Source organism: Coloeus monedula (genome assembly GCF_965178545.1).
Source record: "Coloeus monedula genome assembly, chromosome: 9".
Classification (NCBI taxonomy): Eukaryota; Metazoa; Chordata; class Aves; order Passeriformes; family Corvidae; genus Coloeus; species Coloeus monedula.
Window position 1 is genome coordinate 21,760,053 of NC_138789.1, and position 16,512 is coordinate 21,776,564.

The window sequence follows — 16,512 nt, forward strand, 5'->3', positions numbered from 1 at the left end:
CTCCTTACTCCAGGAGAGAAGGATGCTCCTGTGTGTGAGGTGTGAATCTCTGACCTGCTTCCCCTCCTGACTGAGCAGCACCCCTACCTCAATGCTTGCAGCTATTTAATTCAAACACTTTTCCTGACAACAGAACTGAAAATAGACCAAGCCATATGAAGGCAGCAAGCAAGAGAGATTCAGGAAAGATCTGACTTTTTTTTGGTAGTATTTCTATTCTTGCTATTGTGATTTTGTGGCATGTGTCTGAGGTTGTTTCTTCTCTTCTTAATTAAGACAGATTTGTAAAACCGTTAGTGTCTTAATTTTTATTTATTTATTTAGTCAGAGGCATAAAATTGGAGGAAAATGACCACGCTGTTGGGTTCACAATAGCTTGGTAGGTCTACTTGGAAGTTTTTGTCATCTGGACCATCACTTGTATCCTGGTCATTTTTGATTAAATGAAATTTGCCCACAGCTGACAAGTACAGAAAATATGGAGCCTGGCCCAGGCAATCAGCACTTTGACTATTTGGAAAAAAACTCTTTAAATGTAAATGTTCTGTTTGGATTACAGTTTATTTAAATTCTAATCTTTTAAGAATATTAAATAATCTTACTTAAAAAATATTCTTCTGTAAGACACCAATTATTAATGCAAGTCTAGAAAACAAAGTAGGGCAGGAGCTTCCTGGCATCTTCCCAGTTTCTTGTTATTTTGACCTTTCTGCCTTCTCCTCTTAGAGGAGGCTGAATAATTTGTATATATTGTATATGAACATTCAGTGAACATACAAATGATTTGGCTTCTCATTTCAGCAAAGATGCCAAACTAGGAGAAGACAGATTTTCTGTGTACTCTTGCTGTAAAAACAATGTAAAAATTTCCCTGGAATCTCACTTTGAGATAACTTCAGAAAGCGATGAGGGTTTTTAGGCCATAATTCTTCCTGTGGTGATCCTTTAGCTTTTTTTGTTGCAATGTGCCAAGAATTTAGTCTAAATATGTGTTGTTTAGTGAGTTGCTGTTTGTATTCAAACTCATGAATCAGTTCAGCTCCCCAAAAAAGACTTTGCTGATGGGTGTCCTCAGATGCCCTGGGATGCCCTTGTGCTTTGTCACCCAAGCCTGCAAAGACAGCTTTTAAAATTTTTTTTCAATTTTTTTTTTTTTTTTTTTTTCTCCTGAGCAGGCATATGGTTGTAAGTGGAGCAGGTAGCTAAGCTTGTAGTTGGGATCACCTCATGTTTTCTGTTGTAAGCAATGGGGAAAATGCTTTATTGTTTTATTACACCAGCATCTTTGAGCTGATGTTTTCCGTGCCACATGTTTGGCACAGCTGGAAAGTTCAGCTGAAATAACTCAGCTGTCTCAGGATGAGGCAACTACTGAAAATGCACAGTGGTATCCTTGTTTTTTTAAAAAAAGTCTCCCACCCTATTTTGCTGAGATTGTCCAATTCTTCAGCCTGGTGGGGCTCCTGCTGTTCTGTGAAATCCCAGGGCTTGGTCTGATGTTCCATGGGGGCTGTTAGATGCCGTCAGTGCCAGGCACTGTCAGTCTTATTGTGGCTCTGCTGTCCTGCCTGTCAGGTGTCCTCCCACACAGTTAGCTGGGATGCAACATCTTCAGGGATGTAAGAACTAAGTAGGATTTTCTCATCAGTTACTTCTCCACAAAGAGTTTGGGGCAAGGACAGCAGGCCAGGGAGCAGGGAATATCTCCTGGACTCTCAGGACCCCCTTTTCCTCCTCCCAGTCACCTAGGCACTGGGAAGGAGCAGTAGCCTGGTCTGATGCATGGCAAGAGCAAAAGTGTTGGAGGTCAAAGAGTGATGGGTACTGGGAACAGCAGAGAATGGAAAGGTTTCTAACTGGCAGGGAACTCCTAAAACACTGGCACTTTAAGACTTTTTAAAGTGCTCTATGATTATGGGAATCAAGCTGCCAAAAGTTAAACAAAAAAATAACATTGCATTTTCAACGTTAATTCAGTTCTCCTGTGCAGATGTTATTCTTAATTACATAATTATATTCTGGCTTGCTTAGAACACAGCTGTCTACCTAGTGGAGAGGGAAGACTGAGATTTGGACTAATTTCTGTAATGCAAGACATTCAGCCTTGTATGAGTAGTTGTAGGAGCTGTAGAACATGTGGATAGCAGAGAGGAAATGCAAGGAGGAAGAATGGTTCTGCTGGTTAGACACTGAGGGTTCCTCTTGAGGAGATGTTACACACACAAAGTATTGCAGAGATGCTCTAAGTGTGAAAGTATGGTTTGTAAAACACTTAGATACGTGGTGATATAAGAAAAATCTTGTGGGAAGATTGGAAAGTTAGTGTTCACAACAGTAGTCCTCAGCTGAAATTGTGAGACAGTCCTACTTCAGCAATTACTAACATGTGGATCTCACCCTTTCAGTCCTGGTATCCTTTTAATAGATGTTACATGAGTGTGACATTTCATAAACTATATCATAAAAATAATAATGAAGTAAAGGAGCTGGTCCCTTATGGGAACAAAATACCCTGTATATAATGATGATGTAGGACCTATTCTTCTTTAGGATTTTTCTGAAACTCTACTACTTCAGATATTTTTTCATTGAAGGATTATTATTCACAAAAACCACAAAGCAAACATAAATTATCTGAATCCATTCCTTTCACTAAAAACTTCCATCTTTCCTAAGACATTTCAGAACAGGAATATTTCTTCAAAGTTTGGCTCAAAATCCAGCTTACATTTTGAACAAAAGAGTCCATAGTACAGTCTATCCATCACCCTGTTTGCACATAGAAGACACGTCTGCTGACACACCGTATGTGAGCCGTCATTTATGCTTCGACTTGTGAAACAGCATTCATCAGAAAGATCTTCAGTGTTTTTCTGCAGCTCCTCTGACATGTTCCAGTTCCATTTTCTTCGCGGGACAATCTCTTTTTTGATGGCATTTTGTTGTCTTACAACTGTGAACCACATTTTGCTCTCAGTTACATGGATAAAACCATGAGAATACTTTTTTTTTTGAAAGAGGAATTCCTTTTCATTTACAACATGTCATAAAAATAGCTTTGCTCTCGTGACTCCTTAGAGCTGCTCTTGGCCTTGTGCTGTTTAATCCTGTGAATCAGAAGACAGCAGCTGGTGTTAGACCAGCCACACAGGAGGGCCACGTGTCTGTATTTGGGTTAGCTGTAGCACTCAGTTATGTAGGTCAAATGAAGCTGGAAATTCAGTAGGCCTATTTGAATATGCCTATCTGCTTATTCACAATATATGTTTGCAGGTAAACAGGGCATAAAGTTCCTGACATCCCTGGGAATGAGCATGTTGCTGAGTTACAGCAAACTGGTGTGTGACACACCAGTGCCACCCTCATGTCCCAGGTGGATTTTCTCACCACTGAAGTTGCTGCTTTCTGAGCCGGTATCTGTGCATGGGACAGCTTCCAGTTTCACGTGTAGCCAGGGTGCTGTGTAGGTGACATGTCTGGCACAGTGTTTAAAGTTTGCAGCTGCTGCTTGGAATTAAGTTTCCTTTCTCTTGTGGTTTTCGACCTGGTTATCAAGCCTCATGAAACTTCTCTCTAGTAGTGAATGATTAGCTCAGCTCTATCAACAAAGAAGAAAATATTTTTGCTTTAAAAAGGAAAAAAAAGCTCTGGTAGTGCCATGTTTTGAGGTGCTTTTGTCTCCATCATGCTTTGCTGCTTTTTGTTTGCTAGGTATGTAATATATTTGGGTCTTACCCTGAGAAACATTAGTAAAAACTAAATTTGTGGGCTTTATAACCTGTCAGGAGTTCTTTTAGGTGCTGTGAGGCAGTTGGCAGCTGGGCCACACTGACAGGGGAATGGGCTGGGAAATTACAGCTGGTTGATTTTAGACCTGGTCAGTGGGAGGATGCCTGGGGAGAAGAAACAAAACTGGCAAAAAATTAGAAGTACTGTGTTGTTGGGTAGTAGTTGAAGAGCTACATCTCTTTTGACAACAGAACAAAGAGAAGATGAGGGAAAGGCTTGAGGAATGCTCCTGCTTCAGGCAGAGTAAGAGCTTTTCACTGGGGCAGATAAGAGAAGAACTAGTCTCTAGAGCATTTCTAGGCTCTAGAAACTGAAGATAGGATCATGCAGAATGAATGCTGGCCATCATAACCATGTGCAGAGGGTGGTAAGGGGTTCTCCATAGCTTTGAGAAAGTTGGGTAAATATGCTTGAAGTGTGGGCTAGTGGGTCTGGCAGTTGACCATCATCCCAGACTGCAGGCTCTCAGCACCTCTGTTCTTGTTGCTAAAAATTCCTTGTTGCTTTGATAATCAGTGCAAATGATGAACTTCGTTTATATTACCACTTCTAGAAGAGCATTTTCTAGGCCTCCGTGTCTACTTGACCGCTGAGAAATGCAGCATTGGCTGATAAGATGGTTATTTTCTAGTGGAAACACACCTTCCACATCTAATCCACCTATGCCTGAGCAGAAACCTTTCAAAAGCCTCTGCATATGGATCGCAGTGGTTTTGCTGTACCTTGTTTGTGTGACAGTGAGAGCTTGTGGATGATGGGTAGAGAATAAATCACATTCCAGGCTTGGTGGGGGCAGAGATTCCAGTCAACAATGTGCTCACAAGCATGGTGAGGTCTTATGACTGGTGCATCATCCCTTGACATTTTTTTTGCCTCATGTCCTTCTTCCTCTCCATTTCTGGTGTTAGCAGAGTTCAAAAGAGCAGTAATCTCCATTTTCCACAGGCTGCCTCTCCAGTCTCTTCATTTGGTTGCTCTGCAACAACATACTACGTACCCAGATTTGCCAGTAGCTGACCTTTGCAATCTTCCTGTCCCCTTCCCATCAGAGCTAGAAATCTCAATGAGCTATGCCACCTGTAGTCCTAAATCCACTAGTATCACAGAGGTACAAAAGAAGCAGCATCTGTATCATCAGGACACAATGGCATTACCTCTCATTTTGCTTAGTATATTAGAAATGTTGTTATTCTGGGAGACTCAGCCTGCTTCTTGTGGTTTGTATTTTCCACTGAGGTGTGCTTCTTGGCTAAGGCTCTGAGTTTCCGTATTTTATTTTAGCATGATTTGCCTTTAGCGTGATTTTATTTTAGTTGTAATTTGCCTTGGTAAATCTGAGAACAGGAGATGGAAAACTGAATGGAGACAAAAAATAGTTTACAACCGGCTGTGCCTATTAGCCTTCAGTACTCTGCAAATGGACAGAATGAGGGATTGCAGCTGGATTGTCTTGTCCCTGGAGCTATTTGGTGAGCCCTGCCATTTTTTATCCCTTCCCCCTAATCTGCTATCTTTGGTCTGTCATGTCTGTACCAGTTTATTCCTGGAGTGGTGTCTCTAGAGGTGGTGTCTCTTTTTGCCTCTCTCACTGGATAAGAACTGTACAAGAAATTGGCTTGAAAGCCCCAACCTATCTAAATTCTTTTGTGCTTTTAAAATAGTTTCCTCTAAAGCCTTTAGTGATGTCCAATTTTGAAAACACTCCAACATTGCTTAAAAATGCTGTGGCCCTCATGGACTTGTTCTTCAGTCATGTTCTCCTGTCTGCCTCTCTCCCTGTGATGCTTGTTTCTTTACACATACATAGTATAAGCTTCTTTTGGCAGCCTTTGGCACTGTAAATACTGATCTGTGTCTGGGGCTCCAGGTGCACAGTAGTGCCAACAAGTAATAACAGTGGGAGCTGAAAACAAGGATACACAATTTCCAGCCTGGACCCTCTGGTTTCCACCTCTGTACAAGGAGGTGATGAGGCACTGTGGGAACATTGCCTAAGCAGTTTTCAGACTCATTTTCTGACTGTTTATCATTGTGCTGATCAGGAAGGGAGTTATTTCATTGTGACAAGCCCACCCTTAGGTACTGTAGGTTTAGCCACTGCAGTGGAGAACAGAGGATACCCCCAACCTCCAACTGCGAGTCGGAGCTCCCGAATCTGGCAGGAAAAGTATGCCCTCCCTCCTAGAGCCTGCTGCTCCATGGGTCTCCTCCCAGCCAGAAAAAGGGACAGCGTTCCCCAACGGGAAGTAATTGCTTTGGAAACCTCTCTGAACATCTGGGTCCAATCAGGCTGAGCATCCACCCCCGGCGCGGCACCAGCGGTAGCGCGGAGCCTTGGAAGGGGCTGCGCTCCCGGCTGCCGGGGGCTGTGTCAGGGAGCAGCCCCCTGGGGCTTGCAGGGCTGGTGCTGCACTTTGGAGCGTGCCAGTGACAAGCTGCAGAAGAAAACCACAGTGCTCGAGATGGAGCTCAGAACTATGGGGCTTGGAGAGCCAAACCACAAGACTGAGGATCTCGGTAATTACAAGCCAGGAAAACAGTTTTTGGTTCTTTAGCACTACACAGGGCTTTGCCTGCTGTATAGGTGGAAGTGAGAGAGCTGCTTGCTGAGAGTCCCTGTTCCTCCCTCCAATTGTTTTAGAAACTACAGCAGGAAAACACACCAAAATGAAAGACTACCCCAGGTGTCCCTCAAAACTAATTTCAGGGGAACTGCCCAGAAAAGTTACAGGGAAGAACACAGAGCAAATAGAAATGAGACAGAAGGGAGAAGCCAGAGCGGTTTCAGAGCAGTGTGATAGCTGAAGGAAATGCTTAGGGAAATAGTGATGAAGTACAACAGGAGAAACAGCTAAATAGAAGGGAGCAAAGCAAAGCTTGTATTTCTAGCTAGGGATGGGCACCCACATTTATTTTACACTTTGAAGTAGCTGAGAGGAGCCCAGGTGTGGTCCTGGTGTAGTTCACACAGTGCTGGGAAAATGGACAGTGGTGGTGTGTGTGGTTATTTCTCTCCGAACAACTCCAGCAGCAGCAAGGAGTAAAACTCTCAAATGTTTATAGCTTTTCTTCTTTTCCTTTTCTATTTAATGTTTTGTGTGTAATGTAAAAGCCATGTAAAACCTACTTAAATCCCAGAACTTATGTAGAATCTCCTACAGAGTGTAAGTCCAAACAAAAGGCATCTTCTGTCCACTTCAAATAGCTTGCAGACCTTTGGCTTGAATTGTTCACAAAATTTAGGCAATGCCATATTTAGAGTTGTATGTGAAATAATAATTGAACTTATAAATTTATTTTAGTTTCAAGGTCACACACTATTTTTCCAGGGTGTGCCTGCTTAAGCCCATGATAAGATGGTTTCATTGAATGAGTAGCTGTTCAAGATTTTTGTTTATCATCTTAATTTCTGTGAGACCTGGAGCATGCTTAATGCAAGTGGAATCTGTGACTTTTTTTTTTTTTTGGTCTCCTTCCCTGAAACTGAAAGGCCTCTACTCTACATGTGCCCTTAGGAAATTCCAAAGGTTTAATATTTATCCAATTTTTAATGAATTTTCACAAGAAGGCAAAACTCAGCTGGCATACCAAATCCCTCAAATCCCTTGGTCAAATGGATGTTGGACTTCATTAATATTTGTAAAGGTTTTTTCTGTTTTTTTAAATGCTGGGATCGCTCAGTGACTGAAAATGGCTTATTATAATGGAAAGTGTTAGACTGCTTTGACACCAGGCATTCTTTGTAATTCTACTATGATGAAAGAACATGTGTGTATGATGAAAAAACATGAGTGATAATTAAGAATTTTTTCCATTGAGGTTCCCAAGGGCACTTGGCCATTGTTGAAATGTGAACTTAAACCCATGGGATGCTTGCCCTGGTTGTCAAAAGTGTGTTATGTTTAGGCAGTTTTGAGGGGGCATGGATAGCAATGGGATTTGACTTTCTTAGAGAGTTGGTTTGGATAACGGTGTGCACCCTCCTCAGGTTTGCTCTGTTAATGCCTTTTGTAGCATGAACCATCTGCCAAAGTTTCAATTTCAGGATATGAAATTCAGCAGCTAAAGATATCCATGGGATTGTTCCATAAAAAACACTCTGTAAGGTGTGTAGCAACACGTGTTATGAGAGTTCACAGGAGCTGAGCACAGCACAAGGAGTGTCTGAAATGCAGCAGGCATTGGCTGAGGCAGAATTCCAGTCCGTAATTACAGGGGTGGTCACTACCGGGCAGGGGAAGCTCCTGAGGATTTTGCAGTGGATAATCAACATTTTCATCAGTGCCTTGAGAGCAGCTGTAAAGTCACTGCTAAGCTGCAAGCAACCCAAAACCGGTGTATGTAATGAATTGCAGAGTGTGTCCTTTTTATGTAGTGTAGTGACTGTCTCTGTTGCTTGTCACGGAGATCTCAGGGAAGATGACTTCAAGAAGGAGGTGTTCAGTCAAATTATCCTGCCCAAACTGCTGGTCAGCAGATTAAAATTCCTGGCTTCCTGGCCTGTGCCTTGCTCTGAATTAACCCAAAGAGAAGTGAAACATTGGAACACAATTGCTCCCTAAGTCTTGTGAACACAGGGTCCTCTGGTTATTTTGGGGGAACTCTGTACTATACCTGCTGACACCTGGAAAGGTGTCAATGATGGGAAGCCATGTGGCAGAGTGGCACAAGCTCCTCTCCAGGCAAAGCTGTCTAGCAGCTCAGCACATATCAAGGCCAGTGTTCTTCCATGTTTGCAGAGCGAAAACTTGAATTGGGTAAAAGTAATAGACATGCTTAGTTGTTTCCTCCCTTGTACTGTGACCATTCACGACTCTTCACAAGACAAGATGATATTTCTATAACCTTACAGCTTAACTCACATAAAACCTAATAGGGCAGGACAAATCTAGGATAAAGTGGGAAGCATGTAGCTCACCACTGGAAGTAGGGCTGTACAGTCATTTTAATCTCTTTGAATGTTCTTAAAGCATTTGCTATCCAATGGTGTATCCCCTTGAAGGCAGGTGGGAGTGATCACAGGATGTGCTGGAATGCTTAATCCATGGATCAAACCAGCTGAAGTGCAAATAACAGTGAAAAGATGGCACCAGGGAAGAGGTTATTCATGCTGAAGCCCAGGCCTCACAGTTGCTATCCAGGCTGGCTCAAGTGCATCAGTCCATGCTGCTGTCACCTCTCCAAGAAGCACAGGTCCCCTACAATGTTACACTACTGCCCTGTGACAGTGAGCAGAGACAATGGGAGCTGATGCAGTAGTGCATTTTAATATTGTTTTTTAATAAAATAATAGAAATCTGCTATATATGGTATATCATTGCATTTGTTGTTTTATCTTTTTTTTTTTCTTTTTTCTTTTTTTTTTCCTTGTTGTTATCAGAGTGCCTCTGATGGCTTTTGGAAGTCAGTGGCAACCCGTGTCCCAAGGGAACCTCATGAGATACGTATCCTGAATCCCTACTTCATCCAGGAGGCAGCTTTCAGCTTCATCGGACTGCCTTTCAACAATGGCCTGATGGGCAGAGGGGTAGGTATAAAGCAAAGGAAGCAAAACCTCAGAGAAGGATGTGACATCAAGCAGCAGAGGAGGCTGACACTGTTCTTACCTTTCCTTTGGGCCTCCACTGTTGGACATTGAAAGGGAGGGACTTCGGCTCCGTTACGGTGGCAGCTCTCAGTCTCATTCAGACCCAAGCAAGAACCTTCCTGATCCAAGGATTTTGGATCAGCAACACTTCAGCAGTGCCTTGAAAGCCACTGTGAAGTTTCATCCCAGGCTTATAGTAGAAGAGAGTAAAGGTTTGCTTTAGGAGGCCTTTGGTAAGAAATTCTGGTCTTATCCCAAAAAGTTTTATGCGTAAAAGCTCACAAAAGAAAACAATGCAAACCACATTTTTAGCTCATATTTATTAACAAAATACCTTAATGGTCATTCTCGTATCTCTCACCCCCAGTGCAGCTTTTTGAAGTGTTAGTGTTGGAGTAGGTGGTGACTTGGGTTTTCTGGATTATCTCACATCGCAACACTATCCTCAGAACCTATTTATATTTGCTCTACGTAATATATCAACCATTAGAGTATTACTTGGGTGGGTAAACTGCTCATGTACACATGTGATGTTGTTGTTGATAGAGACCACACGTGACATTTTTGGCTACATTAGCACAGCTGACAAACCCAGAGAGAAGCACTTCTGCTGGACAAGGTCTGCTTGGTCTGCTGCTGGCATTGTCCTTCCATTGCTACCAGTGCAGATTTGCTATGTCACAGCGCAGATTTGGACTAGATCTAATAGTGCCTCATTTTCCATGTCATAATTATATCATTAAGACTTCTGGAATATTAGAGACATTTGTTTTGTGCAAGTCAGATGGGTGGGTGCCTGGAGATAAGACATTTCCTTCTTAAAATGAGAAGTGCAAGATGTGTGCAGGCAGGTTCAGCCACATGGAATGGGCTTTTTGTAAAATGCACTGCTGCGTACAGAAGCTGTCATGGGATTCTGGAAACTCTGGATTTTTGATCTGTGCACTGAAGGTATCAGTGCAAATATTCCCATCAGCTAGGAATTAACTTACTTCGCCTGTTTGCCTTCTCCAGAACTTACCCTTAGAACAATGTGGTCGTGATTTGTTTTCCAGAAAATCAGGAGTGCTGCCCCAATAAAGGACAAAAATCATCATACTTTATTTTTCTCCAATTTGTTTTTATTTTTAAACACGTTATTTTAATACACAAGTTATTACTTAAACTGAAAGGAGAAGAGAGAATCCGGAAATGAAAATGCTGTGAACTGAAGTTTATGAGGTTTTGATAGGTTGTTTAACACACATCAGATTGGGAAATGAAGGCATCTTAATTGAATCCTGATGTTTCACTTCACAAAAGTCCGTTTGAGCATTTAAAAATAGTTTATGGTTCTTTAAGGCAAGCAGTCTTTGCCCATGACCCCTACTAGACTGTGTGAATTGTAGTTTATTCCTCAAGATGGGGCAACAGGAGCTCTGCAGGTGCCTGTGTGGGGCTGAGCTGTCGCTATAGCCTGGGCGGTCTGTGCAAGGACACTAACACCAGCATTCTGTCAGAGTTTAAAAACACACAGACTGTTTCTAGCCTGTGGCTAGAATTTTACTGCAGGCATCAGCTATGGACTGCTGTTATGGAACTGCTGGGGCTTCACACTTTAGTGAATTCTGCTGCACCAGTGCAAAGTTTAGAGCTTTTTAAGTGCAAAGGCTCCAACAGAAGCTGCTTCTGCCGGATTAAAGAGGGAGGAGTCTGAGTAAAACCGTGGTGATAGAAATTTGCTACATTTTTTGCTCAGAGTTTAAATGAGAAGAGTAGAAATCAGAGCCTGTAGACCAAGAATCCAACTCTCATTGAAGATTTATGAGAGATCCAGCCACACAAGTGGAGCATCAAGGATTGCCCCACGTCTGTGTAACCCAGCAGCTGCACGGCTGGTTGGGTTTGGGCTTGCACTTTTGAGATGAGAGACAAAACTTTACTCAAGAAAGAAGCATATGGACCTGGAAAAGGAAAATGCTGAGGACTAGTAAGCAAAAGCACAACAAACAGTGTATCCAGAGTTTCTCCTGGGAAATGGGGCTGGAGGCAGACTGGTGCCCCCATGCTGTAGTGTGCTATGCTGTGTTGGGCAGGCTGCTCACAGGAGGATCAAGGCTGGGGATGCCTTAGTAATCAAGGCCAGCATAAAATCCTCATAAAGAGCAGTAATATTCCACTCTCCTTTGGTTCTGATGCCTAAATAAACTTCAGAGCTTCTCTTGCACACCACATATGGTAACAATGTGCTGCCAATTAACTTTGTAATTTGTGGGCTTTTTCAGCAAGGTTGAGCAGAGCTAGTAAAATAGTTCAGGGCTGATCTCAAAGTGTTTTTCCCAGGATTCAATAAAGACTGAATGTAGTAACATCCTCTGCTTTGATAATATAATTTGGGCCAGATGATCCTGGAGTATAGTAGTGGGGTACAACTCAGATGTGCATTTTGATTGCACTCCTGGCACTGCTAGCCAAAAGCCCTAGCAAGGAGCAAAACTCACACCCACAACAGTGACTTCTCTCTGGGAGTGGTAAAGGAAACAGCAGTTTTCTTCAGTCCAACTGAAGTCTTAAGAGTGGGAGAGCTGTTCCATACTGTATGTGGACTTCTTTTTCTTGGGATAAGCTAATGATAAAGAACAAACTTTGGGCTCCTAGCAAGGTCTGGGGGAAAATAATTGTTAATACCTAAAGATGATTTAGCACCAAAAAAAAAAAAAAAAAATCTAGTAAAGATCCTCTCTCTGATTAAAGAATTCTGTTAAGGTGTGGGTGCAGGGTTGGCTTTCTCACTAGCCAGAGGTGATTTTGGTTCAGGTGGGAGTTCTGTTTATAGAGGTCTTTGGGGCTTGAAACGAAATGTCACTGGTATTGCAGCTGGTGGTTCAAGATTGCAATATCACCCCTTACACTGCAGGCAGTTTACTGGGGGCAAGCACAAACATCAGCTCAGAGGTGTCACTGCTGGGTGCACAGACACCCCTAGGGATGGTCACTGCTGTGGTGCCTTTGGCTGCGTAGTGAATCGTCCTGTCCAGTCAGTAGCCTCCAGAGCCATTGGAGCAGCAGCTTTCTGGCTCCTCTGGGAGCCCTGAGCCTGTTGTGAGGTGGAAAGGAGAACACTTCAGGTGACATAAATTATCAGGAGTCTGAGGACTCCAGTGCAGACTGCAGTGTTTGTTTCTCTCTCTGTGCTGGTGCTGTGCATCCATGGATCTGTTCATGATTTAACCTGACACTGTAAGCCTTTTGTTTGTTCAGGTACTGGAAATGGTTGAATCTATAAACTAAAGAGATAAAGCATCCTTCTTTGGATTTCACCCAGCCTCAGCACTAACCTGGTGAAGGAGGAGCCGTGTGCAGGAGGTGTCACCAGGCTGATTCAGGCACCCAGCCATGGATTAGCACCTCTGTATAGTGCTGACAGCTCAGGGATTAACCTCTGATGCTGGAGTGTTAGCATGTCCCAGCCAGGGCTTCTCGTAGCTCTTAGATGGTTTTTGCTGTGGGCAAGCAGCCTTTATGGAGGTGCCAGTGGGGACCCTTTGCACCTTAGGCAGTTTTCAACTCCCTTGTGTCATCATCATGACCTTTTCTCTCATGAGTTGCCCAGGTGTCAGCAAACTTTATCTCCTGGGCTGTTCTTACTGGACTGTGAAGGCTGATTGTGTGAAGGCTGTGCCTTGGAACCTGTTGGGTCTTTGTGGAGCAGAAGAGAGGTGGGGATGGCAGGAGCAGAGTGGTCTTCCACTTAATCCTTTCCAGTTACATGGTTCTCCCATTTTTGCACCCCGATGGCATCTTCTAAGGCAGGTAGAGGGACAAGTAAGGGGTCACTGCAGCTGCAGTCAGTTAAATGTAAAGACTTAGTGTCACTGTAAAGCTTTGGGTTTGCAAGGCAGCACATCTGCTTCATGGGCTGCACTTTTCCACCCATTGCCACTGCAGTGGGCTCAGTCCATGAGCTGCTGGGGAAGGGATGCTCAGACAAACCAGTGCAGGGGAGCAGGTAAATGCATGCCAGCCTCCTCTTGGTACAAGCTCAGCCACCTGCTTCTGCACATGAGAGATGCCAAGGAACTGAAGGGAGTTTGCTTCTCACTGAAAAATAGACCATGAACTCCCCTTTAGCATGGGTTAAGCATGTATGTGCTTATCACAGAGCAGGTAGCATGGGGTAAAGTCATGTCCTTGCTTGCCTTCTGTTAAATCCTTAGATCCTTTAGAAATACTCCCTGCACTGCACAGGAATCTGCTCTATGGCAAACGGTGAATCAGAGCTTGTGCATCAGGTGAGATGTCAAAAATACTTGGACTGGGCTTAGGTGTTCAGGATCTCAGCAGGGAAGTGGCAGAAGGGAACCTGCTGGGCAGCTGGGCTGTCCCGTCTCCAGCCACTGGCCACTGGCCTTGCCCTTTGCTCTGCTGCAGACAGCCAGTCCTGCAGGCTCTGTCCCACTCCCAGCAAGGGATAACCAGGGGAGCTGAAGGAAGGGCACTGGAGATGCTCTACTTTGTCTTTTGAAGCCCAGAATTGCAGCTGTTTCTGTCCATGGGTGGAGGTAGCTATGGGAGCAGCAGTGTGTGTTGTAAGCTCCTGTGGCAAGAACCACTCTCCAGAATGCCAGGTATTTGCCTTCTCACAATGAATGGCACTAAATTGCTTTCTATGCCATATTTCCAAGCTTTTCAGCTAAGGGAAACAAAGGGTAAGTTTGGGTTTGCTTCTATGCAAACATAGAGAAACAAAAATGAAATACAGTGATTGTTTTGTATGTTGTGATGACTTATTAGAGTTTTGTTCTGTATTTCTTTTATTTTGAAAACTTCAGGTGATCAGGTCTGTAACTGATAAAACTAAGGTGGGAATTTTTCTCAGGTAAGCAAATGTTTTGGTTTTCCCTCAAATAATTTAATATAGTAGTCAAACCAATTTGAATATCCAGGTGCATTATTGTTTGTAGGGAATTTATTCTTCAGTGACTCTTACCCTTTTATTGAAAAAGGTAACAATTGCAATAGTCTGAACAATCCAATAAGTCTTACCCTGAGCTAAGTAAAATCCCATAAATAACTGGAATTCATTTAACATATTAAGGGAGTCAAATATTTCTAAAAACAGATTTACAGCAGTCATTTCCTTCCAGTCCAGCAGGCAGTGACACAGGAATGACCCGGGCATGGAATGAAAAGCAGCAAGAGCTTTTCACATGCACCAAGCAAAGAGCAGTTCCAGCCCTGGTTCAGTCACCAGCACTGGATCTCCAGCACAAGCCCATGAGGTGATGGTCAGCCTCAACAGAGTTCAGAGGAGTTCCAGTGTTCATTTCTGCTGACTGATTTCTTATGTGAGTAGAAGTCAGTCTTTAAAGCCTCTTCAGGGGGAACAATGGAAGATGAAACATCAATGTCTTGAGGGGAAGCCTTTTGTCTTCCTGCTTGCAGCAGAGAACAGTGTAGGAGCAGTTAGGAGAACCTGTCCTATGTCTGTACTGCTAAAGGCATTTCTGGTCCCCTGACCTGGTGGTGCAGACTGGCTGTGTTTGCACTGCACAGAGCTTGCTGTGGTCCCTCACACAGCACAAGACCAGAAATCTTTGCCTCTCTTGTCTTTTTACTTTCTCACCAAGATCCACCGTGCAGGTGCTCACCTCACCCATGGAGGACAGGTACCCACGGAAGGAGCCATGCTCCAGAGGCTCAGGCAGACTTTGCCCAGCACTGCTGTGGTGACGTGTTGCTCACCACTGCTGTGTTTTCTGCTTCTGTTTGTCACATGGCCTTTTAGTGTCATCCCTGGCTCATCTGTCAGTCTGCTGTGTTCTCTCAAATGGGACCAGGCAAAGGGCTGATCTCTGGGGAGCATTATATTAGATATTACATTTTCCAGATGTTTGGTCTTAGACAAGCAGGCCAGGCTTGAAAATGTGGATTTTCAGTTCTGGACATGTTATCCAGTGAGGTTACCCTTGTAGTTGTTTACAGGTGCTGGAGAGGGGATGCTGTACCTGGTACCTCCACGGGCCCCAGCTGGGACAGAAACTACTGATACACAGCAGGTGATGCAGAGCTTGCAAGGCCAAGCTAAACACTTGTGGCAGAGAATTGACAAGGGGAGAGGGCTGCCAATGATTTCTGGGCTTTGCCATTCCCAGCTCACACTGCTTGGTGAGCACCAGTTCAGGTCAGAGACTCATCATGGCCACATCTGGAGCAATGGTCGTGTTGGACCATTCCAGGCAGCCCCATGGTCTAACCTGCATTGGGCAGTCTCTGGGCAGCTGGGAGGCATCCCAAGAGGCTCCTGCCTCGGCACTGGCTGCTGTTGGGCTGTAGCTCTTCAAACGTTTGGCTGAAAGCAGCACTGCTTGGTGATACAGGAACACCCAAGAACCACAGAGGGCCATGAGCAGGAAGACAGGCTTTGAGCTGCTCTAGCACTAGATTATAATTCCTGAGGCAAGATGGTGGAATTTTGGGGGTTTTGTCTTAGCAAAGGCTTCAAATAACAAGAGGCCTGCGCAGTTGTTTGACAGAGTTTTATTTTCATAACTCAGCACAGGAGGTGTGGTGGTTGCTTTGGTATGTCTTTGGGGCACGGCACAAGGGTGTGTGTGGTGAGATAGCACTGACGCATCGTGCAGGGCATAGCAAGCCAGATTTGGCACAGCCGTGTCCGTGATGCCTAACTTCTTTTGGAGTGACTTGTCCCCCAACTTGCCCCCTAGGCTGTATATGGTCCATCAGGTCCAGATTAGAGGTTGGCAGCTAATGAATTTATATGTACAATCTGGAGAGCTTGGAAGCTGTGTAGATGCAGCCAGAGAGTAGTTACAGCCATTTCCTCTCTGATATGTGTCTCCTCTTATTTGCCACTTCTTTGCTAGGAGGAGAGGATAGTTGTAGGGGCCAAATCAGATACATCTACTAAGGCTCATGAGTTTAGGAAGGTAGGTAGTCTCTGGTATTTTAATCATTTTTGAGAACAGGGCAGGTGGTACTAAGATAATGGCTTGTCAGGAACTACTGAAGAACAGAAGCAGATGAGAAAATTACCTCCTATTTTTTCCATAAATACCACTGGATGCATTATAGAAAGAATAAAGTCAGGCAGATATTTGGCAACGAAAGTTCACTTTCAATTTCTGTCTACTGTT

General features: G+C 43.8%; 1 protein-coding gene across 8 annotated transcripts in view; it reads left to right on the forward strand.

Annotated features, from left to right (window-relative positions):
• The window catches only part of ST3GAL3 (ST3 beta-galactoside alpha-2,3-sialyltransferase 3), a 188,999-nt gene that overhangs the window by 153,590 nt on the left and 18,897 nt on the right, over nucleotides 1-16,512 (forward strand). For all 8 annotated transcript variants that reach the window (XM_082287318.1, XM_082287319.1, XM_082287317.1 and 5 more), the window contains one exon: nucleotides 9,170-9,316. In XM_082287318.1, coding sequence (XP_082143444.1) covers nucleotides 9,170-9,316 — 147 coding nt within the window. The remainder of the gene's footprint in view (nucleotides 1-9,169; nucleotides 9,317-16,512) is intronic.